The sequence below is a fragment of the Haliaeetus leucocephalus genome, unplaced genomic scaffold, assembly GCF_000737465.1.
Source record: "Haliaeetus leucocephalus isolate CR32 unplaced genomic scaffold, Haliaeetus_leucocephalus-4.0 Scaffold195, whole genome shotgun sequence".
NCBI lineage: Eukaryota > Metazoa > Chordata > Aves > Accipitriformes > Accipitridae > Haliaeetus > Haliaeetus leucocephalus.
Window position 1 is genome coordinate 9,294,715 of NW_010972631.1, and position 24,808 is coordinate 9,319,522.

A 24,808-nucleotide genomic window follows, 5' to 3' on the forward strand; every position below is an offset into this window, starting at 1 on the left:
AAGTATTTGTATTGAACATTAATGGGATATACTAAATAGAACCCCGAAGAGAATTTTGTTTGGTGCAAGATTAAAATGGTAGATTACAGTGCACTCAATCTGTATAATGAATATTTAGCTTAATCTCGAATAGCACTTAAATATCCTGAGAATTAGGTACCTGAAAAGTAAGAGTTTAACTGGAAGCTGAAACTGTTCTTAATTGTGGAGGTACTTGAGCTTCCAAGTTCTGCTTGTTTGTGCAGTGTGAATGTCCATTGAGGACATGATGGCTATGATATTTACAGCTGTATTGCTATCTCTGTGTACAACAGAGTAAAGTGTTTGTGCTCCTTCTGTTTCCTGCCTCTGTCAAATGCTTTCATGGACATTCCAAAACAGCTTTTAGGAATATAAGTAGGTGTTACATGCTTATTACTTTCCTAAATGGATGTGTTCTGTGAAGGACATAAGTATAATGTGGGGTAATACTTGACATAGTTTTGCCTTGTATGGTAAAGGTTTTGCTGGCATTTGTTTGAAAGGCAGATGTTACTGATGTGGGTAGCTTGTTTGCAGCAAATGCAGTTATTCTGAAACTCCAAGCAGTATTACAGATTCCATTCAAGATCACCGTTAAGCATGACATGCACACCAATAGTGAATGTTTTTAATATATGCTGTGTCATAAGCTTTTTAGCATTTTGACTGCAGCAATGAAGTTGGTAAAATTTACAAAATGTATGCTAAAATGATTCATATCGAAGTACTGAAGTGTGAAGTAGAAAGTAGAGTGAAGATAATGCTTCTAATTGTATACCACCTTATTGGAATATTGTTTTAGTTTTGATAAACACTTAAGGTATGTTTCTAAGAAGTCTGTCCTTTCAATTAAAAGTAACATACTTGCTATTATGAGAGACTAAAGGAGTCATCTTAATCATGATCTAGAAATATTACTAAAGCTTCTGACAAAAGCTGTTTCTCTGACTGTCGGCTCACATCATAAGCATACATATAGGTATGGTATAATATATCCAGTTTATAAAATTTTGTAGTGTCTTTAGTAGGTGTCAGCTGAATCCTCAGCAGCTGTAAGCATGTTTGTTCTTCTTTTCTAGTAAGATGGAACTTGGTTCTTGACTTCCTAATTGTCCTCTGTGCTCTTAGTTTGTTCTTTAAAGTCTTCACAACTTGTAAATTACAGCGGCTTCCGTGATCCCCTCTGATACTGTGCCGTATGACAGTGAGATTGACTTGCAAACCTGGGACTAAGTTACTGAACAGTGCTTCTTCATAGGTACAGACTTGAAACCCACTGACCTAACCAGCAGGAGTATCTGCTGCAGGGAGGCAGGACTCCTTTAGATAACGACAGGGATTTTAGTATTTCTGGGTTCTAATTTGAATGATTTTTCTGCTATTATGTGTATGAGGTTGCTTGCTTTCTTTTAAGATGGTAATGATTAAATAGTAGCATCATCCTAATGCTGTCAGAATGGAAAAGCACCTTTGCTACTTAAGACATTGCTGCAGAAGAATACAGTTCTTGCCTGTCCCCTTTAAGGGAAACTGAGAGCGAACAGCTCAGTTTAGGAAGCCAATGAGGTGACTGCTGAAGAAAAATGTGATCTTTGTTTCTAGTATAGTTTATATAAATAAAATAGTAGGTGTTTCGGTGTTTATATGCGTGCTTGTTACGGAGAAGTTACCTGTCTTAGTCAACTGTTTGCACAGCAAGGGCAAAGAGCAGCCTCATAAGTCCCAGTGTGATAGGAAAGAGATAAGTTTTGGAGCTGGAGCTTCTACCTGAAGGGCTCAACTGAATGTCAAGACCAATCTTGCAGTACGGCCTATACTTGGCAGTAACAGGAGACTTTCTCACTGGTGGTCAGGATCAGACCAACATTAAAACAGACTGGAATTCTATGTACTGGATTTAATTTTAGGAGGCTAGGCTTAATGGACTTGTGCACACAGGTTAAGGGCAAGAAGGGTTGGAATATTACCTTTTAAGTGCGTAGCAAATAGTCTATCTTCTTGTGCTTACATGATTAGTGTCTCGTATCAAGACAACCTCTGTTCTGATTGATTTAGCAAGTAATCTCTATAATTAAAAAAGGTCAATAAATAGCTTGGTTCCTTTAAATATAGGTCTACACAAGAAGTCCCTACCTCTCACCTGGTCAGCAGTCCTGAAAGAAACCGTAAAAGCTGTATTAAGCTTGAGTTTTAAGAATATTTTATTCTTCCCTGGATGTTTACCTTGCTCCATTAGAGATCTGTGTGCCTATTTGGGGAAACATAATATCTGGTTTGTGCCAGATGATCTTGGAGGTTTTTTTCTAAGTTGGTAACACAGCTCAATGAGCAGGATTCCATTGCCTAAATTGTTAGGAGTAGTATTTGTACCTCTTACTCTAGTTGTCTTATAGAGCCTCTTGCTGTGGCAAAAATGTGTGTGTCTGTAATAGCACTTAAATGCTCTGCACACAAGTAACTTGATGCAGAGTATCATTAAAAGTGAAGTATAGGACAAATTTACACTGGGATACTTGGAACTAATAGTTACTTGTAATGCCTTTCCCTTCTTAGAAATTATCTACTTTCCTTGAATAGAGTTTATTTACTCTAAATGTCATGTGCTGGAGCCAAGGGGCTTGAGATACTACAACCTATGTTAAGGCACCCTTATACAGCAGTCTTGTTTGGACTAAAACATTTGCTTTTGAGATTAATGAATGTTTGGTTCTAAAAGGAATGTCAGTGTTTGGAATTGAACTGGTTACCTTAAATTTTCTAGAACTGTTAGCTTTTAAAAAGCTATGAATATATGTCTAATTAGCCTGTAAATAATTATGCAAATTATATTATAGCAGAACTCACTTTAAGGAAACGAGTTTAAATTTAGTGTGTTAAAAATTATTTTCGCAAGGATGACAGTTAATGGCACTCCTTGATTTAAGGATCAAACCTGACCCATCTACACCTGTATGTTATTAGCCCTGCCAAAAGTTAATAGTTTTAAACTGCTTGTCTTGCATTTACTTTCCTTGTTCTGCAGCCTAGATAATGATCTAGAGCTTAATCATAATATTCCTAGGATGTGTTTTAAACAGCATAGCAGTTTGCTTCTATTCTTAAAATTACTGCAGTTACTAATTTCATTTGTGTCCAGAACGCCAAGTGTAAGACATCACAGTTCAGCTGCTCAGTTTGCTTACATTAACTGAATTGTCAGCTGTACCTGTAAAAGCTTACACTGGCACTTGTGCTCCATTCACTTGCTGTCAATGGACTGACTTGTCTTAGATCACAGTGATGACAGGTGAATGGAGTTATTTAGCATGGAAACTTCTCATTCTGTTGATGGCCACTATGGCCCTCAGGCTGTGTTGACCATTTAGTCAACATAGCAAAATAGCCAATTTTTTTCAAATTTATTCTAGCTTAGCGTGCATGAAGAATAGGCCTAAACTGCTGTGTGCTGTGCTGCTTCAATGGATGGGCTGTGTTTTAGAGATCCTTTGGGAGTGTGGAGTGGACGCAGGTTTCTAGATGGCTAGGCACGCTAACTCTGTCTTGTTCTTCTTGTGGCCTGTTAAGCTAGAGGCCAAAAGTCTGCTTAGCTGGGCTAGTTAGCCTTCTGGCTAGTTTACTACTAGTTGAGGGACCCTGTTCAGGAAGGGGGACAAGATTCCTGCTTCCTTGGAACTAAAGTGTGTGACTTTATAGCACTTGTATTCCTCTGAGGCCCTTGGTGCATGGAACCTGAACAGGAGCAGAATGAGATGTCCATCTCCTTCAGTCAAGATTTAGCTGAGTACTAATTGACAAGTGTGTATAATGGGTACCGTGGCTTTGGCTCTGATTAGTGTCCTTTGACATGCTGATTGTAGGTAGTCTCAGAAAAAAAATTAAATATTTTAACCTTATTGCTCTTGGAGGGGGGGAAAAAAGGCAAGCAAGTTATAAATATTCTAAGTTGTTCTTACATCTCATTTGTTCCCTGCATGTGGTCCACAGATAGCAAATTCATACTGATGCTAAAATAAAAGGGCTTGAGCTCACTTAGTTTCCCAGAGTCTCCTATTTTAACCATTTTTAGCAAATAACACTGCATTTTTTTTGTGTTGCTATCTCTTGTAAGTAGAAATTTTGCCTAACCTTGTTTTAGTACCTGTGTCTTAATTTTGCCTGGATGCTATTTTACAGAAAGAATTACTACTAGAGGCAGATAGAAGAACAAAATCTAAGGTCAGCAAGCATGCATCAACTGACGTAAATGCTAGCCTTAATCTACCTCCTGCACAGTCAAGAAGCTAAAAATCAAACACTTTTTAAAATTTAAGATTTTAAAAAATAAAACTTTAACTTTGTTTGCAGAGTACTAGTTTGGTTTTGGTTTTGATGTGATGATTATAAGTGCACACAGTTAGTTTAGCACTAACCTTTGAAACACATGCTTATGTTCCGTACTTGAAGTATGAGGCATACTTCTGGAAGATGCATATTTATTTTTCATGTGTTTATTGGGACTTGAAGCAGGGATCTAATTATGTACTTTTTTCTTATAAAAGTCCAAAAGATATTTGTGAGCGTTCCTTATGGACTTTGGTTGGGTTCTCGCATTCTTTACCTAAAACATTTCCCTCCAAATCAGACTTCCCCATGACTTGTACGTGTTCTGTTCTATGTCTGGAATCTATGGTTTCAGGTTTGTATGGAGGTTCTGTTTTCCAGCTTTTACCCAACTAGATGTTTTGCCTATGGAGATGCTGAAGAGTTACTCTTACTATTGGACTTTAAATGGGCAGACTGACAGCAGGAAGCTGTCAGCTAGGGGACTGTTCTACCTGATGTTCTTCTGAGCACTCTTTGCTAGTCTCCGCTTATTGGAAGGTCAAAAACATTTAATGAACTTCTCTACAGTTCAGTTCTCTGGGCCAACTACAGAACAAAGAATGGAATGCAGCAGATGTGTTATTTTAGGTGTAATAATGGAAGATAAATGTCCCTTTAAACTTTAATTAATGCTCGGTGGGGGAATCATTAATTGTTTTAATCTAACTTCCAGATGTGTGGATTTATAAGAGAATTTGTCTCAATTGATGCTTAAAGTCTTTTTGCTCCTCAGCACATGAGTCAAACCCGGATAGTAAATCAGATTGATACATCTTTTAATGATGCTTGAGTGTAGGGTCCTTACCTCTGTTAGGACTGGTAAATAGAAAATCACTTGTTCATTGACTTCAAACCTGCCTCTGCACACACTCACACATGTACTCTGCTGATCTAAATATAGCATTTGAGGGGAATGTGAATAAAATGAAGCATTGCCTTCAGAATTCTTTAAACCTAATGTCATACAATTTTTCTTCAGGAGTAAATGGGTTTCTATTTTCTTAACTTAGAAGTAGAATTCTTTTGATATTTGACTGTTGGGCTAAGTGAGATGGCTTTTTTGCTCTGTTACAGTGCTTTTGTTCCTTTGAATATTCCCAACAAGAAGAATTCCACAGAGTGGGAGAAAGTGAAGCTCCTGTTTGAAGAATTTGGAAGTAGTCGTAAGTTTGAGATTTGTTCTGAGCTTTGCATAACTTGCTACTAACTCACCTTGGCATACTTGTCATTGACTGAATAAGAAAACTAACTTGCTTGGTGACAGTTTTCTAACTGGACTCTAACTGCTCATCTACACTAAATCTTTGCAATAAGATTATTCTCTTTCTCTTCAGACAAAAAAAAAACCAACAAAAAAACCACGAACTGGAACTCTCATTAGAGAGGAGACACTGGCAGTGTCTGCTTTCAGTACAGTTCCCATTTGACACCAAGGATTCCAATGTTGTGTCCTATGATATTAATGGTGGGGAGGGGAAAGTATGTTCTTCCATGGAGTCTTCACTTAACATAGCTTTTAAATGTTACTTAGCCAGGGTGTGTTTTCAGAGCGAAGGTGTGAACAAAGTGTTTTATAGGTGAGCTAAGACAGACTTGATGCCACTTTCCAAATGTAGGAATAAAAGTTATTGTGCTCTAAATTCTTGATTTAACTAGAGGGAAGGGGAGGACATGGGAGAGAACACTAAATAGTTCAGTTATTATGACTGGGTGCAAACATGAAATTGATTGCTTAAAGCTACTATAAGTTTCCATGCTACTGTTTAACCAAAAAAAGCTTGCCATATTGTGTCCTGCATGGTGAGGTTAGGGACAGGGCTGTCTGTTTTGAGAAATTATGCAGGAGGATTTGGGGAGTTTGATGCCTTTGGGGATGAGTTTGGTAATGCTTTGCCTCTATCTCTTTTCATTTCTATAGTGATAGTAAGGCTACAGTAATTTCTTAGTCCCCTGACCTTTTTCCAGTTTGTGCATCTCCATGTATGTGGTCTGGGTGAAGCTGAAGCCCGGAGTCTGGCTTGTTTGGTTGTTTGAAGGATTCATGCTTGCCTGATTCTCTGGATAGTGCTTTATTATGAGAAATCAGGGGATAACAAACAAAACAAAGATGAGCCATCCAGAATGCATGTGCAAATTGTGAAAATTTACCACAGCACCCTGTGGAGGCCAGAAGTAAGTCTTGAAGAGGCATTAGACAGCTGTGGGAGCAAGTTCATTAGTGGCTAGTCAACCATTTGATGGAATGCAACATCTGTGACCTTGTAGCAAAGGTGAGATGACTGTCCTGCTTCTTGCAGTATTGGAGGAGGATCTACTGCTGACAAAAAACTATGCCAGGTGAACTTTTCATCTGAGTTGTGATGTCTGGTAACTATGTCTCAATTTTCTTCCTTCAACCTAATGATGTTAAGTATCTTCAGGAAACCAGTTAAGTAAGAAATGTTCTTATACCTCTACTATTGGAATTTTCAACAGGCTTTTTTGTTTTGTTTTGTTTTTTGCAGATGGCTTGACTGCTCTTTCATTTTCCATTAGTTCCTTGACTGTGATTGGAATGTTGGCAGCTATCACTTACACAGTAAGTTGTTACACAAATGTTTCAGCTCTTTGCATTCATGATATTTGCAGTTATCACCGGCTGTACTTGTATGGAAAGCTGTCATCATGCTAAACAGCTTCAACAGTGTCTTCTAGCTCTGGATTTTCATGGTTCGAAACACTACTTCTGAGTTCTTGGAATGAGAGGAATAACTTTTTTACTGCAAGTTTAAGAACCACTGTTTTGGTACTTAAGCACAGATCAGACTTAATTTCAATGTCTTTCTGCAGGTGGAGGTCACATTATTGCCTATGGCTTGTAACATTCACTGGCTCCTCCTGTTCTTAAGCCTCTGTCTCCTTCTCCATCCAGCAGTGGAGAACTAAATACTGCTTCTTTTTTTAATTCATTTAACTATGGCATAACCTGGATTTGGTCTGGTCAGTCTATAATACTGAATGTAAGCTTCACTACAACTTTTCTACGCTGATGTTTTTATCTCTACAGAGCTTTACAAAGAAAAGTCTGGCAGAATAACTTGATTTGTGAAGTAGTATGCAAAATGTTCTCGATCATAACTGTCTCTTTTGTAAAAGGCTGTTCATCATTCAATAAATTAAAAGCAATGTCTTTAACAGAGCATTGCTTCACAGTTCTGTATTTCTAGAATTTGAGTAAGGGTAAATATTTATGCATGTCAGGATTCAGGTATAAAGAATCTGCAACATCTGAGATGTGCTTAAATCAAGAATAGCTAAGAAGTTAAAAGCAAATAGAATTTGAAACTGTTTAGAGGCTTGTTTTCTAAAGGGAATATTCTTGGTAGTCCTAGGCATGCAACTAAACTACTGTAGTTCTTTCTGTAGTTTGAAAGGATTTGGAAGTGTTCATTCTGTAACTGATTGTAAATCATATGATTAAGGCTATGTAACTTAAACTGTTTCACTCTTGCTTTTATGTGCAAAGGAAAGAAACCATTTTAACTTACTAGCTTTGACCAATATTTGATGTTCATGTGGTCACTTGCTTTTCCAATCTGTTCTATTTCTTCAGTCACTGAATAATCAGCCTGTTTGTAATGCTACATGTATTAACTTGTCATCATGGTAAAATTTTGCAACAAAGATCAAGTTTTAAAGCTCAAGGTAACTGCAGACAAAGCTTTAAAACTTCTCAGAAGTCAGTGTTTTCCTGATAGGTTTTCATCTTTAAGTTTGTGTCCTTGCTAAAGTAACTTTCTCTTCCATTGCAGCCTGGTTCTAACATAGTAAAGTTGTTCCTATGTAGCCTTGCTAGTGAATTCTAAGTGGCTCTGTAAAAATGGCTCATGAAGTAAGTTATTTTGATGCATTGCTAGCCAAGGAGATGTTTTGTGTTAGCTTGTTGTCAGGCAAAGGATAAATGGATAAAATTAGTGTAGAACAATGATACAAGAAAGAGGGAAGAGTGTTTTAGTTCTAACTAGTTAAGTGGTTAAAGTACCTGCTAAATAATACCTTTAGACTCTTAATCTTAAACAAATCTAAATTGAGTAACAAGAATAGCTAATGATTTTCTGTCTCTATACTACTGACTTCAGGTGGTGTAAGTTAGAGCAGGATTATGTGAGGCAATTTAGTACAGGGTCTTAGATGTAAGTGTCAGAACACTGACAGCTCGGTGGTCATCATGCTCTGTGCAGTAGGTAGGAGAGCAATTTGGTGGATCAGCTAGTAGGTATCTCTGGTGAGCTGAATTGCTCTCGGCCCTGCTGACTAAGTGCTTTAACTTGACCTAAATTGTTAATTTTATTACTTTAAGCCTTTTCTGACTGACAGGGGTCACTAAATCATTCAGGCTATATTGCTGACATCTAGATTGTGTGCTGGTCAAAAAAGATCCAGACCTTTGCCTAGCCTGTAATAACATGTCAGCTTTTAGCAAATTTGTTTCCCTTAATTATGGAAGGAAGGATTAATCTCTTGTTCAATTACATCACTGCAGAGCACATGTAATGTGTTTTAACCTCCATGAGACTAACGTTAAGAACAAACTCATTAGCTGGGAGAATATCCTCACTGTTTTTCTAAACAGCTACCCAAGTATGGCTTTTATAACTGTTAGTAAATGTCTATAAGCATCTAAAATGCAAGGTTGTTTTATTTTGCACAAATTTATTGCTGACTGAAATATAAACTATGTTTAAGAAAGTAGCAGTTGGAAGTTTTTTGATTTGTTGCTAATATTACCTACTTCTGACATTATTTCCCTATTTATTTTTGGAGCACAGTTTGGTTGTAGGCACCATTCAGCTGAGTATCACGATATGCTTCTGTCCTCAAAACTAGCTGAACCTGGAAATAGGTGACTTCTGTTTAATGTTCAATAACTTCAGTGTGCTGTGTCTGTGTGGTTTCTCAGATGAAGACAATACCTCTGTCCTTAATTTTGTTGCCTTAGTCTTACTGTATTTAAGACTTGTACAAATACTGGGTGGTACATAAGGTGAAACATCTAGCATGAGCTAAAAGTCTTCTCTGAATGCCTTAATTACTAAAATTTTAGGCTAGTTTGCTGCTTGGAAAACTTCAACCAAGCTGTCCATGCAAATGCCTGGAACATGGAATTGTTTGCTTTGTTTTTAACTGCTGTATTTGATCCTTCTGAAATTATCCCTTCTGTTTACAGTAGGTGTTATGGCAGGGTAGGAGAAATGGAGGAGCTATTTCACAGAAGGTTTAGGGATGGGCTCACACAGGAGGTGGTCCTTGTCCACCTCAGTGTTTTTGGTCATTGTTTTTTGTCATTGTTTGCAGGCTCTCGTAGAATCTTATGCTGAAAACAGTGAGCTGTCTTTGATATGTGGGTGGACTGAGGTACAAATATGTCATGGACAGTGAAAACCACTTATTAGAAGGTCTGTGCTCTCAAAGTTGGAGCAGGAATAGATTCTTTTATGCTCTAGTGCTTTCGTAACACTTTGTCCACTGCCAGTGATGGCCAGGCTTCCTAATGTAAGCAGTTTCCACCTGTAACAGCATGACAGCATGAGCAGTGCTGTTCTCATGGTCTGAAGAGTGAATTGTGAGTGTGACCTCGAGAGCATGTGGATGCCGAGTGCCTGCATTCCAGTTTATATTGTGGGCTGGGCTTTTCCCAGTGGTACACTTAATGCACAAGTTACTTCAGTAGTGAAAAGTTCCTGGGCTGTCACACTCCCTAAGCCTTGGGGAGAGGTTGGCCCAGAGTATAGCTTCACAGTCTCTACCAGTTTGGATTACTCAACTCCTTCCAGTTGGGAGGAGAAGTGTGATTCTGGAAAGAGTAACTGTTTTTCTCTTGGTAACTCCCCACTTCGTGTTGTGGATTTTTTTGCTGTGTTAGTCTTGTATAAACCCCCCTCGCCCAGAACCTCTAGATAGGACAAGGGAATTAGTGTGCAGGCAAGTCTATGAGACTTTGTCTATAATGCTTGCTTCTGACTTCAGACATCTGATGAGTAAGTAGTTAAGCTCCTGTATTTTTTAGCCAGCTCTCTGCATGCCTATCAAACTGTTTGTCCCAGTTTCTAAAGGTGGGAGGCCTTTGTGCTTAGTCATCAAACCACTGTTTGATAATTGGTGGTAGATTTCTTTTTTTAAACACGAAAATACCTTTATATAAGGGTGAACACAAGAACAAAGACACCTACTTCAAAAATTTCTGCAAGTGCTTAGCAAATGATGGGGAAGAAAGGGTAGAGAGAATAAGATGGGGACACAATCTGTGATGTCCGAGTTCCCTTGTTTCTGAACAGAGGTGATCTTAGATCTTTGGTATATACTAGTTAGGTGTTGAGGATTTGTAGTATAGACAACTGAATTTTTATAATGTTCCCCTGAGTTTTGAATATTCTCCATCTGTTCCATTGCAAGTGTTGCAATTCTGTTGTTAAAGGGAAGCTAAGAACAGGTGTATCTGGTCTTCTGTATAATCATATTCACCTTTTTACTCTAAAGAAAAAATCTATTCTGAAATTCTAATGAAGGTTGTATTGTAATAAGTGATATGTTAGAGAATACTTTCATACCTAATTAAGAATGTTTTTACATCGAATGCCTACTAATTTAACACAAAATACTAAAAGTAAATGGGAATGCTGTGCCTGCACTGACTGCAGTTGACTGATTTAATCTTAAAATGTTATTTGTGGAAGAATACCATGAAACAGATGAATCAAGTGATTCTTTTTAAGTCACTTGAAGTACAATTTATCCATTCTACAATTAGTCAAATGTATGTTAACAGTGCTGCTTTTGTGTGGCCTTCAGTGTGAAGAATTACGTTATGGCTGTTCTAAAATTGTGCTTTTGCACTGTGGTATTATACAATACTGTGAGAACCCAGGAAAAGAGGCTTTCACACTGGCAGCAGGCAGCCTTGAACTTGTGTAGATACTGAGAGCAAAAGCCCACTTCTGTATGTGTATGCTCCTAGGCTTTCTCTATGAAAACATGTTCTCCTGCTTCCACAGGAGGCCCCCCCGTGCGGGGGGGGTGGTGTTCTTGATTGTAAATGGCTACTATTTAAATTATGGAACTAACAATTTAGCCCAATGGCTAATCTAGTTAAAATCTATTTTTTAAGGAGTATCATCAGCATTGATCCAGTGTTCTGGGCCTCTCAAGGCCTGGGGTGATTTAATGTGTTACTCTGAAGTACATGTTGAGCTATTCATGCAAGAGAACACATTTCTTACCAGACCATGTGATACTGTAACATTCGGTGCCTTTGTTTTTGGGGTGGAGGGGATTGGTGGGGAACAACACATGCTGGACCAGAGTTGCTGACAACTGAGGACTTGTGTTACTGAGTGTGATAAAAAGGTAGATAACACTATAGTTTGTGGTTGTCATTATGTTAGCTCGCTGGCTTTCATTTTCTATTGCTTCGAATATCAAAATCAGTTCACTAGATTTGACCTAGTGATACATACAGAGAAGAGCTTTTCTTGTAGTTTGAGGGGAAAAATGCAGGATTTAGCTGTTGAGTTGTGAGCTTGTCCCCAGCTTCTGAATGGGGTGGCATGAAATACACTGTTAAAGCTGAAGAAAAAACTTATTTGGTGGGAAAAAATCTGAAGTTCCTCAATTTCTGTGAAATACTAGTTATGAGTTTGGGAAGGGATTAGTAATACATATTGAACCTGAAAGCATCTCATCCCTGAAGGGAAATCACTGGGAGGGTACTAACATTGAAATTACCAGCTTAAGGAGTTAATGGAAGAGTTGCTTCTCTCAGGGAAGGTCATGGCTTCCTCAAAACTGCTTTCAGTGACAACTTCATACAGAAGATGGTATATGTTTTTGCAGATGCTCTTGATTAAAAGCAAGAGTTATTGTAAGAATTAGATTTAAATTCAAGGTTTGTTTGCTATGAAATATCTTCAGCAGTCAACAGCTAATATTTGATTAAAGTAGCAAATTAAATGTTTTATGGCATTTCTTAACACCATGTCATTCAAATGAGAATAGAAATGAGATGCAAAGAAGATGACTGAGGAGGACTAAAAGGAGTGTTTAGAGAGGATCTTTATTTTCCACTCAAAGTTTGGAATTAATTGGCCTGTTCTGTTTAGTTTTCCAAGTGATGACATTTGGGACAGTCCTGCAGAATGTGGCAACTGTGGCTTCTCTGGACCTATAACAGTGTCTGGCAGTGGGCTGTGTTGTTCTTGAGCCTGAACCTTTTTCACTAGTGTTACCCTTTTATAGGAAAAACGGCTTCTCTAATGCTTGATTGTAAAGGGAGGTGAAAGGTGTCTAGTATGAGGCTAAACATTTTGAAGGTGGTATATAAAGATAAGCTGGAGCAGACATCTTAGTTGTATTTGACAGTCTCACCTTATTTAAAAAGTCTGTAACAGTAAATTCTCAAATTGCCTCTTATGTTTGCCCTATAAACCTCTGTTTTATTAGCTTTGTTTCTGGTTTTTTACTATGGCCATTCCAATAAGCAGTTTTTCTTCCTAAGGTCCTTGTTTTATTAGGAGGTGGGCACAGAATTGAATTTTCTAAATTTTCCAAAAACTTAAAACTTTTTATGGAGTGTAGCGAACTTACAGGTTAGGACCAAAAAAAAAAAAAATCAATTAGTTGTGTGATAAAGCAGAATACTGTTGTTTTAACAGCATGATTTGTTTGAAATGGAGTATAACAATAGTTTAGGTCTATACCTTACTCATATTGCTACAGTACCATTTTTTAAAAAGTAAATCAAAATTCTGAAAGCAAGTTTATGGACAGATATGCATAGCACTTAATTCTTAAAGCTTCAGAAGTTGTATTCTGAAGAACACTTCTGAACTAAACTGTTCTCAGTAATGCTTCCCACTTCAGCCTTCAACTCTTGACACAATTACTGTACTGTTATACCATGCTAAAATATCTTGTCAGTGATCTGCATTTTCCAAATCCCCATTGCGAAGCCAGACCTAGCCCACGTGGGGGGTCTCCCATAAGATCCTCAGAGAAGCTTATGAAACGTAGGCTGAATGAGCAGAAAGTGAGGTGGACTGTGAACTGGCTGAATGGCTGGGCCCAGTGAACGGTGATCAGTGGCATGAAATCTATCTAGTTAGAGACCAGTCACTAGAGGTGTATGCCAGGGGTCAGTACTGGGTCCAGTCCTGTTCAACATCTTCATTAATGATTGGGATGATAGGGTAAAGTGTACCCTGGGCAAGCCTGCAGGTGACACAAAACTGAGAGGAGTGGCTGATGCTCCAGAGGGTTGTGCTGTCATCCAGAAGGACCTTGACAGGCTGGAGAAATGAGCCAACAGGAACCTCGTGAAGTTCAGCAAGGGTAAGTGCAAGGTCCAGCAGCTGGCCAGGACCAAACCCAGGCACCAGTGCGTGCAAGGGACCATCCAGCAGGAAAGCAGCTTTGAAGGGAAGGACCTGGGGGTTCTGGTGGACACCTAGTTAACCATGAGGCAGCAGTGTACCCTTGCTGCTAAGAAGGCTAATGGTATCCTGGGCTGCATTAGGAGGAGTATTGCCAGCAGGTCATTGGAGGTGATCCTTTCCCTCTACTCAGCCCTGGTGAGGCCACACCTGGAGTGCTGGGTCCAGTTCTGGGCTCCGAAGTACAAGAGATATGGAGCTACAGGAAGGGGTCCACTGAAGGGCCTCAAAGGTGATTAAGGGACTTGCCTACCATTAGGAAAGGCTGAGAGCTAGCACTGTTTAGCCTAGAGAAGAGGAAGGCTCGGGGGAATCTTATCGATGTGTACAAATATCTGAAAGGGGAGTGCAGAGAGTATGGAGCTAGGTTTTTTTGTGGTGCTCAGTGGCAGGACCAGAGGTAAAGGGCACAAAATGAAACGCAGGAGGTTCCCTCTGGACGTCAGGAAACTCTTTTTCACTGTGAGGGTGACTGATCACTGGCACAGGTTGCTCAGAGATTGTGGAGTCTCCCTCCTTGGAGATACGCAAGAGCCATGTGGACATGGGCCTTGGCAAGCAGCTCTAGGTGACCCTGCTTGAGCTGAGGTGTTGGACCAGATGATCTCCAGAGGTTCTGCAGTCTGTGTACTAAGTGGACTTGCAGGATTTAGCAGTGGTACTGATGGTACCGCACTTACTGTGGGTACCTCATGGTGTGAGATGTCTTCTGTGTTTAAGCTTGGCTGTAGCCTATGAAAAGTTCGAGGGGACAGTGATTGACAGTAAGGTTGGTTCTTTATTGGATTAATTTAATTTGACAATACTGGTTTTACTGTTATAACCTCACTTAACTCATGTTGTAAAAGGTTTTGTTCCGTCACAGCTGTTATTTTGTGAGAAAATGATTTATTAGAGATTCTTACTATGCTTTATTCATCTCAGTACCACTTACGTTCAAAGCAGCGCAGTGGGTGCTTTGAAAAACAGTATGCAGTATCTTCAGAAAAGTAGCTAAGTCTATGTTTTAGTAACTACTAACTTTTGCAAGACTATTCTATGTCAGAGGGTAGTAATAACTTTTAAATAGTTTGATAGGTGGCAATTTGCAGAAGCTCCTTGTGTAAGTGAAAGGGAGAATATGCCTGTTCTGGGGGTGAAGAAAACCGCATTTAATACTCTTAATCTAAGCAATACAAATGACTTTTTTCCATTTTGTAACTTTAAAAAGCTTGGTTGTACAAGAAGCAAACTTGCATGCTTCTGTGAAAGGAAGTCAAAATATAAAAGTATTTTTTAGCTGCGAAAGCTGCAGTTAAGTTTCTTGTGACTAACTTTGAGCTGATCCTTATTAGCATGGTCTTCTAGAATATAATACTAAAACTCACGCTTAATGTTGCATTTCCTTGCTGAATACACTGAAGAATAGTCTTCATGACATTAATTGACACTTTAGAAGACTGGGAAAGGGGGAAAAACAGGCAACTAGGGAAGATGTGTGTTCTAAATTTTTAACTTCTTAAGGGGAAATAATAAAATAGTGGTTTTATCAAAAGTATATATGAAGTCTACAATTGCTCACAATAGATACATTAATATTGCTGACAGGAGCATAAACAGATGTCACTTTTCTCAAGTACATGCAGTGTTAAAATGTGTAATGTTGTTTAAACTTATTTCTTGGTATGGTTCAACTTTCAACATTATCTTGAATTGGTAGTTGCTTTTCTGCTTTAAAGCTTTACTAACACAAAGTCTACTTTTTTGGTGTTATGTAATGCATAATACGAAGTACAGCACTTGATATTTAAAATTGTTTTGTAAGAAATGTGAACAAGTGATCCTCAGGGGGGCTCTGCAAATCCATGACCTTGATGATTTATACTAACAGCTTTCCATGTCTATAAATGTGGAATATAACAAGAAAATGATAAATTAGTGCTGCAGTGCTTTGTTTGAAACTGTTTCACAGATGATGTAGCTTACATTTATTCTTTCATTAATGTGTTTTGCATTGAAATGGTTTTACATTGCCTTAGGTATTAAGACAATAGTTGTTGTCAGCTCCAGATTGCTATTTGAATTCAAGGCAGAATAATGTATTACTCACACAATGATAGGCAGATTAATTTTTGAGTGATCTTGTGCATCTCATTTAGCATGTCCTTGAAGGATGATTATAATTGGCTCTGTAATTTTTCCAAAACACTTCATAAGCATTATCTGATTTCATATGAAATTGTGAAGTGATCCTTTTTCCTCTATCCTGAAAGATATGTTACAAAGCTCTGTTTGTCTACTGACAAATTTAATGACCTTTTCACACCTAATTTATGAGTATGATTTACTTTTCTTACAGTTGACTTATTTTTATTAACAGCCAGAAAGCTTAAAACCTTTTATAGTTTGTCTAACCTTAAAAGCACTCGTTGTATACTTAAAAGAAAATCAGTAGTAATCGATTACTGAGAAATCCAGAAGTTAGTAGCATTCATTGTCATTACCACTTCATCACTTCAATGTCAATTCTTAAATATAAAAGAAAAGTAGTTATTTGATTATGTTCACTTCTCCATGAAGCAGTAAATAACTGAAATAGCAAACCAATTTGGGTGTTATTTGTTTTAACAGCCTGATTCCTACTACACTCTTGAAGAACTGTAAATGTTTTAAACTGCTGGATCAATGGTAGTTTTGTACTTTTGAGATTTTAGAGTTGCAGCTTGAAAGGAAGTTAATCTTTCGTTGTTAATGCTCTTCTAAGCCTGATGGAGCAATGCAGAAGATGGCAGCTGGTCAAAATAGTTAGGTTCAGTCTTATCTGTAAAAAAGTCAACTCTGACTCAGTTGTATGTCCAGCAAGTACAAGTTCACTGTGCATAGTGCAACAACTGTAGGATAGGGGCTGTCATACTTGGTTTCTGCTTCTTACAAACCTTGACTGCATTTTTTTTGTCCACTTAAACACTGACACGAACATTGTCTCACTTATTTATTTGTATGGTGGAGAGAAAACAATAATATGAAACACAAGTGAATGTGCAGCAAAATACTGTAGTGATGAATGTTAGAAATGGATAAACAAGTACTTAATGCACTGTTCATGTTGTGTACAACAGATCATGCAAGAAATACCATACTGAACATACCAGTCCAGTTTGTTCAATCCATTCCATGCTTTAAGGCTTTTTTTTATAGCAATGTTACACAGAAACTTACGTGCTCTTATAGCAACTGAAGATTGGATACTAAAACTTTCCATGAAAGAACTGAGATTTTACTAGTTAATATACTGAATGATTTTCCAAGCTGTATGGCATGAGCTTTTCCAAAAAATAAAAATAAAAAATATACAATTGTCCATGAGATGGTCTGCCATCTCCAGGTGCATTTAGGAGGTTTTCTCCTTCACTCTTTACAGTTTAGGGAGGATGTGTGAAGCACTGTCACTGTTTGCCATGGTTAATGGTGTTCTAGAAATAAAATACTTGAATTCCAATTTTTATCTTTAGAATGATAATGTGTAGGTAGCCAGAGATGGAGACAGTTTTCTTTAATGTGAGAAAGTAGCTGTTACTTGTAGAGTTGGATTACTTTTCAAGAAAACTGTGCAGTCTAGGTGCGCAGAGAAGAAAGGAACAGTTTCAAGTAAGGTAGAGTCCTAGTTCAGGCGCAGAAGCGTTGCCTGTATTGGTATGACATATGAAAGTGCCCCACACTTGAGACTACTTAACTGGACTAGCTTACCTGTTCCATCGGAAGCAATGCTGACGAGGGTGCACTGTATCCATATGAAATAGTGTTCAGTATAGGCAACTGAGCTGTATCAAGTGCTGTGAGGGATAAAAGACATCACAGTGTGACTTCCTTCATGCTTAACATAATTCTATACCAAAATATTTTTGAAATGGGGGGGGGGGGATATACGTATTGAAACAAACTAACTTGTACTTGACTTGTATTTCTTTAAAACACTGCATATCCTGAACTAGAGTTTAGCTGTTTAACTTGAATAGATGCATTTTTGATCACAGTGTAGTTGGTAGAATTGAACACTTTGTCCTCCATGGTCACACTTTCAGGTGAAGCCTTGAAACAAGCTGTTGTAACAAAATCGGAATTTTAATATTTGTATATTGAAAGTTGTGGGCATTTCTTGTGCCTCTAATAGAGTTTTCTTTTTTATTTGGCTGTTTCATGTGACTTCGCTAGAGGGCAGTGCTATGCAAGAAATGTTTGTCAGTATTAATTTCTACACTTGTGCAAGAATATATATATATACCTTTTAAAGCACCTCAGTGATAGCGCTTAAAAGCCACATCTGCTTGATATATGAACCTCTAAAAATAAATGGAATGGGGAGTCTGTCTGCTGTGCTACACAAGTACTTTCTGATAATTTCTTGAAATCACACGTTTAATTCTTAAATATCTTGAACCGAAAAAGTTGCTGAACTACCTTCAACTACAGTGCTGGTTGTGTACCAAGCTGATCAGAAACAACTTACCTGTTCTGTTTGATCTCTAAAAAGGAGAGATTATCCTGTTTGGGCCACAAGTTAATCATTAGACCATATCTTAGCTGAACATAGCAGATGTAGAAAGTGGAACATAATCAACTTTTAGTTAAACTGTGATGCCTCATGGCTTCAGGCTTTTTGCACTAGGTGTTCAAAGTTACCTTTAACTCATTTAACTCTTTTCTAAAGGCATTTGCTATATTAATTTCAGTGTGTTTTTTCTGTGTTCCTTATGGCTGATCTGGCTGATTATTATGTGTTCCCACCTTAATACACCCTTTTCAGTGCAACTGTGTCATACCTTGTGCAATTTAAAAATGTTAAACTAGCAGTTATGGTTCCCAGTGGAGAAACTTTCTGAATTTTTTTAATATTCAAGGGTTTATCCTTGACATAGTTGCATGCTGCAGCTTCTGTAAAACATGATTTTACAACTTGTCTCAACTTCACTTGTTTTCTGTCTTCTGCTTATGAGTGACTATTAACATACCTGGTAACTAATAAGAAGGGAGGCTATTCCCTTATCTAGCCATGGGCTATGTGAGTTTGGCAAGTCTAAAGTGTTTTAAGATACTGAGTCTGCAAGAGACCAAAGGATAAAAACAGCAACTCTTCTTTCTGAATCTTAACTGTGGAATGAGAGGAGAATAGCTAGGTTTACTGCAGACAGAATGGGAAAGAAGGGGATACAGGAGAAGTGAAGATTAAGCAAATGGGAAGGAATGCTCATGTAATATCTATTGAGGTATTTTAGTGCTCTGTCTGGAGCACAGAGTATATTTGGGTTCAATGGCATGCTGAGAGAATATCTAGAGTATGCTTCTTGCTGTTCTTCAATGCCTACTGATACTGCATAAACAGTATTGAATTGTTGCTTTCATGTGAGTTACAGGCTCTTGCTTCGCTGATGACAGGTTTCTTTGCAAATTCCTGTCTCAGGCCTAGCTACTGCTTCTGTGAATAACAAATAAGGAAGAAGTCTGAAGAGCTTTATTTAGACTGTTCTTTTCATAGGATAGGTAAGCTGTTTTTTCTGTTGCTTTAAGTTGTTTTGGTTTTTAGTTTTCTCTTTAGAGTAGAAGGCCACCTACTTCAAGAAATCTAGGAAGTATAAATATGAACTTCATCCATCCAGAGATATTATCTGTATTGCCTGTGGGCAGATGCTCAAATCAGAATGAGACACTTGCTCACAGATGATGACCTTAACTGGTACTTCCTAGGTAGTGAGCTCTTAGGGTTTGGCTTTCCAGCCCTTAAGCTAACTGATAGGGGGTGATCTATATGGATCACTTGTGGGGATTCAAGAGAGGGGAACCTTCTCCAAAATAAATTGTTTTAACTATAAATTTAGAATTTTTTTTTACTGTAAAATGGGGTTTCAATGAAGCTGATCAGGCAGTCAGTAACAGCAGAGATAGCAGCCTGAGACTTTAAAGACCTAACCTTGCAGCATGTGTTATCAGATACCAGCCTGAACAGTTAGTGTTTAGTACTAGATTCAGTGCATTTTGAAGAACCTATGTGGAGAAAACAACCATGTATGCTGTAATTGCCTGTTACGTTCGGATAACTGTTTTTATTTTTCAGTGCAGTGTATCTTATCTGACTTAATGCTTCTAGCCAAAGGTTGTCTAAAAATAAGTCCTGGAAACTATTGTTTCAGTGGTGTAAATATGTCAAGACTTAATTAGTTGTTTTATCAAAATTCATGTGTGTAAATTAACTTGTCCTAACTACTTTAAAGGCTCTTCTGATCTGTTTCTATGCATATTCTAATAATTGAACCCACAATGTGTCTCAGGACCAAGCCCCTCTCTTGGCTTTAGTGTCCAGCTTTGGTTTTCCTGTGCTATCTCCAATACATTGCTTGCTTGCTGAGTTGCAGATGCCCAAAATAGTAGTCCTTGAATAACTTAACACTTGCACTAGCCCAGGGGATTAAAACTTTGTTCAGGGCAGCCTTGAAGTTCTACATCAGCCTGAAGGGAGATGCAGCCCTGAAACTGAGCGAATACAGCTTCTGTTCAGACCTGTGACACATCACATGAGATGACTCATCTTTCTCTCCTTCATTCTATATCTTGTTGTCTTGAAGGACCAAAGTGGCTTTTCCCCCGCTGATGATGGGAGGCTTACTTGCATAATCATCTCACTGTTGGCATCTTTTGTATTCAAGGAAGGAACTTAGACTGCCTTTATCAGTAGAGCAAGCTTGACATTCAAGTATATAATTCACATCTGCAAAACAATGTATCCCTTTAAGGGTTGCAGTTTGCTTTGTAGAAACTTAGATTTAGAAGATTTGAAACTCTAAATTTTATTCCTTAACTATTTCTGTTGAGTAAATAATTGATATCTGTTAGTTCATGATAGCTGTTTGAAGAACAGGTGAAGCCTCTGCTGAAGGGTGAAATCTCATTGCTTCTAAACTTAGGTTTATAAAATTATGTGGGTCTGCTGTCATAGCAATCTCTCTACTATATTTGGTTCTACATACTGAATGTCTATGGCTGTGGCTGGAAATGTTTTGGGTTCCACAGAGGGACCTTGGTTAGATTGCAGCCTGCATTCTAGTTACAAAATTGAATGGTGTTTATACTTTCACCTAAATTCTGGAGTTACACTACTAGCAGCCAGACTTGAGTGAACTCTTCAGTGTCAATAGGGGCCCAATACTATTCAGTCTTCATAAATTATCTGGATGGTTGGGTTAAGTATATAGTCATATAGTTGGAGAATGATATCAAACTGTGAGAAGTAGATAAGATAGAATGAAGAGCCACCATAGAGACATTGACAGGTAGGAAGATTGTGCCGACAAGAATGGTATCAGGTTTAGCAGATGTTAGGGTCTTCTCTTAGAATGGATTAATTCCAACCGACAGTTCATGCTGGGGTCTGACTGCCTGGGGGATGGCTCTGCTGAAAAGGACCTGGAAGTCCTAGTGGCCAGCAGGCTGAGCATGAGCCAGCAGTGTGCCCTGCAGCAGGAAGGCAAACAGTCTCCTGGGTTTGCATCAGCAAGAACATAGCCAGTAGGTCAAGGGACATGATTATTCCACTGTACTTGGCACTTCCAAAGCCACATCTGGGAATACTGTGTCTGGTTTTGGTCCCCTAGCTTAAGAAACGGAAAACTAGAGGCTCCAGTGGAGACTTGTGAAAGTGATTAGGGAGTTGGAGAATGCAACACATAAAGAAAGGTTGAAGAAATTCTATCTTCAGCGTAGAGAAGAGGAGGATTGGGGGAGACTGCTTTTTAGCTCCTGTAGATAACAAAGCAGCTTAATGCTCTCAAAGGAGATTCTCTAAAGGGAGAACTGAGCCATATTTATGGACAGAGTTGTAAAGTGCAGCCTAAGTTAAATTCTTTTCCTTACCTGAAGTAGTTAATCTTGTAGGTAGGCCTTTCTGTGGTTGTATAGCTGTGTTCAAACCACAACTTCTGGAGTGTCTTGGAAAGCATGAAATTTCATTGCCATCACTAGCCTGTGATAAGAGATGTCCTTCCCTTGTATAGCTTTTACAGCAAAAAGCTCTAAGGCAGGGACTGAAATTACCAGTTACCTTTTGTAGCTGAAAAAATAGAGTTTAACTTTATTTGGAACAGTCTGTAAACAGTGCTGCAAATACTCTTCTTTTTTTTTTTGGCTGTATATTTGGGTGACATATGAGGCTATGTCAGCTGTGAAGTCCTGAAATGCTGAGCAGATATCTAATAGCCTACCTTATTCTCTAGGAGTCTATGATAAAACCAGTTCTAATACTTTAGCTACACAAAGAAAGTCATGTAGTACAGGTTGTCAAAGATCTAGCTGAATGTGTTCTTTGCTAATATATACTTCAAGAAGTATTTGAAGGAAAATACTTTTCTCCTACCTTTACTTAAATGCTTTGAAGTGATTTAACAGGTACCACTGTTTCCTTGGGACTGAAGCCTGTTGAGAGACATACATGCTGTCTGCTTGTTGAACTTAACTGGCACTGTTCCAAGAATTTACTGGTAATTGTCACTCTGAATATAAGAAACCTAATTCCACAATAAGTGAACAAGGTTGTCAGACTGCTAAACTTCTGTTTTGTGCTTTTGTAGCCTAATACTTGGAGAAATAATAATTGGAGGAATGTTTCTTGAAATCATGCAGTATTGTCACTTGCAGAGTGAAACTGAAGTCTGTGGGCTCAGTGTCAGCTATTTATATTGAAATGGCTATTAATTTAAATAGTTAATGTGGTTTTGAGCTACAATAATAGTAAATAAGACCCCTTTGTTACAGGGGCTTAGAAATGGGTGTTGGTGGCAGGATATATGGCATGTTGAAAAATACACCAAAAAAAATGGACAGTGGCTTGCTTTGAGTATAATGTATGAGACATTAGTATGTCTAAGTAGGTTCTTAAGCAGGTGAAATCAAGTCTTCTGTACAGAAAGCTCATGTGATCTGACAGCATGTATGGTGACATTTATTACACGCTAGCATTTGTGTTAAATCTATTCTCAGTATTAAATGTAAAGCTGTGCTCGAAGGAGGGAGTGGTATTCCTGTGAAAATCTAGAAAACTGCTCATTTCTGAAGTTAGCAAATGTACAGATATCAAGCACTCTAGTAAAACTGCATGTGTTAATTGTGATTAAGAGAAGAGTAATGTTCCTGCTGAGCTCTGCACTGAGAACAACCTATCACCAACAGCCTCCCACCCACAGAAAAAAAAAAGCCAATGGCTAATGTCTCTAAACTGCTTGGAGACACTTCTGACCTTGGCCTAGATCTATAAGACTCATAAGGTAGCAGGGAAGAAATAGTGGCATTTTCTTCTTGTTTACCTCACCTCAAATATCTGTCTTTTATGGTAGTGGAAAGATTACAGACTTAGCATTGGAAAAATCTGGGCATAATGTTGACATAAAACCTGACAAACCCTTTAAATGGTATAGGACTTAACTGGGAGTAAATGCCAACAAAATGTATGAATGTGAACAGGTATCTAAGCAGTCTTGGAATGCAACTGAGTTTAGGTGCTCACCTAGCTTCTTCTGTGTCTTTTTACTGCAACTTTCTACATAATTTCATTTTAAAAGTAAGTTGAAGACTACTGGCTACAAAGAAATTGGGTATGCTTTGCATCTAAAACTACTTAAATTCAATATCTAGAAATTCCTGTATTACATAATGTTTTGATTTTGATCTAAGGTGGGAAAGGTAAGGTTTTCGCAAGCTAAATTATTTGATAAAAACCCCACGGCTAGTTTGATAAATCTTCAGTGGGCTATGCTTATATGAAATCTTAACGCATGCTGTTGTCTCAGTGATTGTGGGATGCTAAGTACCATTGGAACAATGTGGGATGCTGGAATCTGCATAGCATGTTTGTTATGTTTTGCTTCAAAAAGGAAAAGAATTGATTGCCTTGGTACAAGTCTATAGAAGGGGGGGGGGCCCATCAGTGATACCTTATAGCGTCAACATAAAGCAGCCTTATCAGATCAAAATGTATGGCAGAGAATTTGAGTATGTATGTTTCTTTCTTATTTTAGGCTTATGGTATGTCAGCTTTGCCTCTAAACTTGATAAAAGGAACTACCAGTGCGGCTTATGAACGTTTAGAGAACACTGAAGATATTGAAGAAGTAGAGCAACACTTATTAAGGATTAAATCAAAGGTATAGTCTTCACTGTTCTCACTTTCTTAATGACTTTTTTCCTGCTTGCTTACTAGTTTATGGTCATGCCATAGAGAGTTTTTGTTCCAGAAAGAATAGTAAGTCAGAATTGACTAGCTTGCAGTTATTTGAGTTATTTGGAAACAAATGTGGTCACTTCTGTAGTAGCAATTAGGTTTTCTTTCAGTCCTGCAGCAGTAGTTACTTCTGTCTAGCTAATAATGGTGCTGGTGAGCTAAACTTAAACTACCCCAGTCCTGCTGAGATATATGGAAGAGATACTTTGTAGAAGGTAAGAATATTAACCTCACTAATAACCTAGTCTGCTACCAGATATGGCATCCAATTTGTTGATACTTACTCAATGTTATCAGCACTGGATACTTGCCACATGGAGCTGTCATGGGTTAGATTCATCAAACTATTAATCATCTTTATGAATAAATAACAGTCCCAGATATTCTTGCTTCCCAGTTAATGTACCTTGCTGTTATAAATCACTTCTTTATGAAAAGCGTACATATGGAACTCTGTTCTGAATCCTAAACACCCCGAGGATGTTAATGCCATTTGTAAACCCATGATGGCTTTGCAGCTCACTGAAGCACTGTGCCTAATGGAAGCAGGACACATAAAAACCTAAGAGCACAAGCTGAAGGAGGATAAGATTTCTCCTTTACATACAAGATGCTAGGGGAAATCTCCCACCCTTTTCCCAACCTGTTGCAGGCAATGGTTTGACCAGTGTTTTCACAACCCTGAGTGGGCGGAGGGGGCATTAAAATGCATTACTTTCAT

At 38.2% G+C, this 24,808-nt stretch overlaps 1 protein-coding gene across 1 annotated transcript in view; it reads left to right on the top strand.

Annotated features, from left to right (window-relative positions):
* LMBRD1 (LMBR1 domain containing 1) overlaps nucleotides 1-24,808 on the top strand; it is an 82,309-nt gene that overhangs the window by 22,193 nt on the left and 35,308 nt on the right. Inside the window, exons 6-8 of the mRNA XM_010565794.1 lie at nucleotides 5,458-5,546; nucleotides 6,888-6,961; nucleotides 23,885-24,010. Coding sequence (XP_010564096.1) covers nucleotides 5,458-5,546; nucleotides 6,888-6,961; nucleotides 23,885-24,010 — 289 coding nt within the window. The remainder of the gene's footprint in view (nucleotides 1-5,457; nucleotides 5,547-6,887; nucleotides 6,962-23,884; nucleotides 24,011-24,808) is intronic.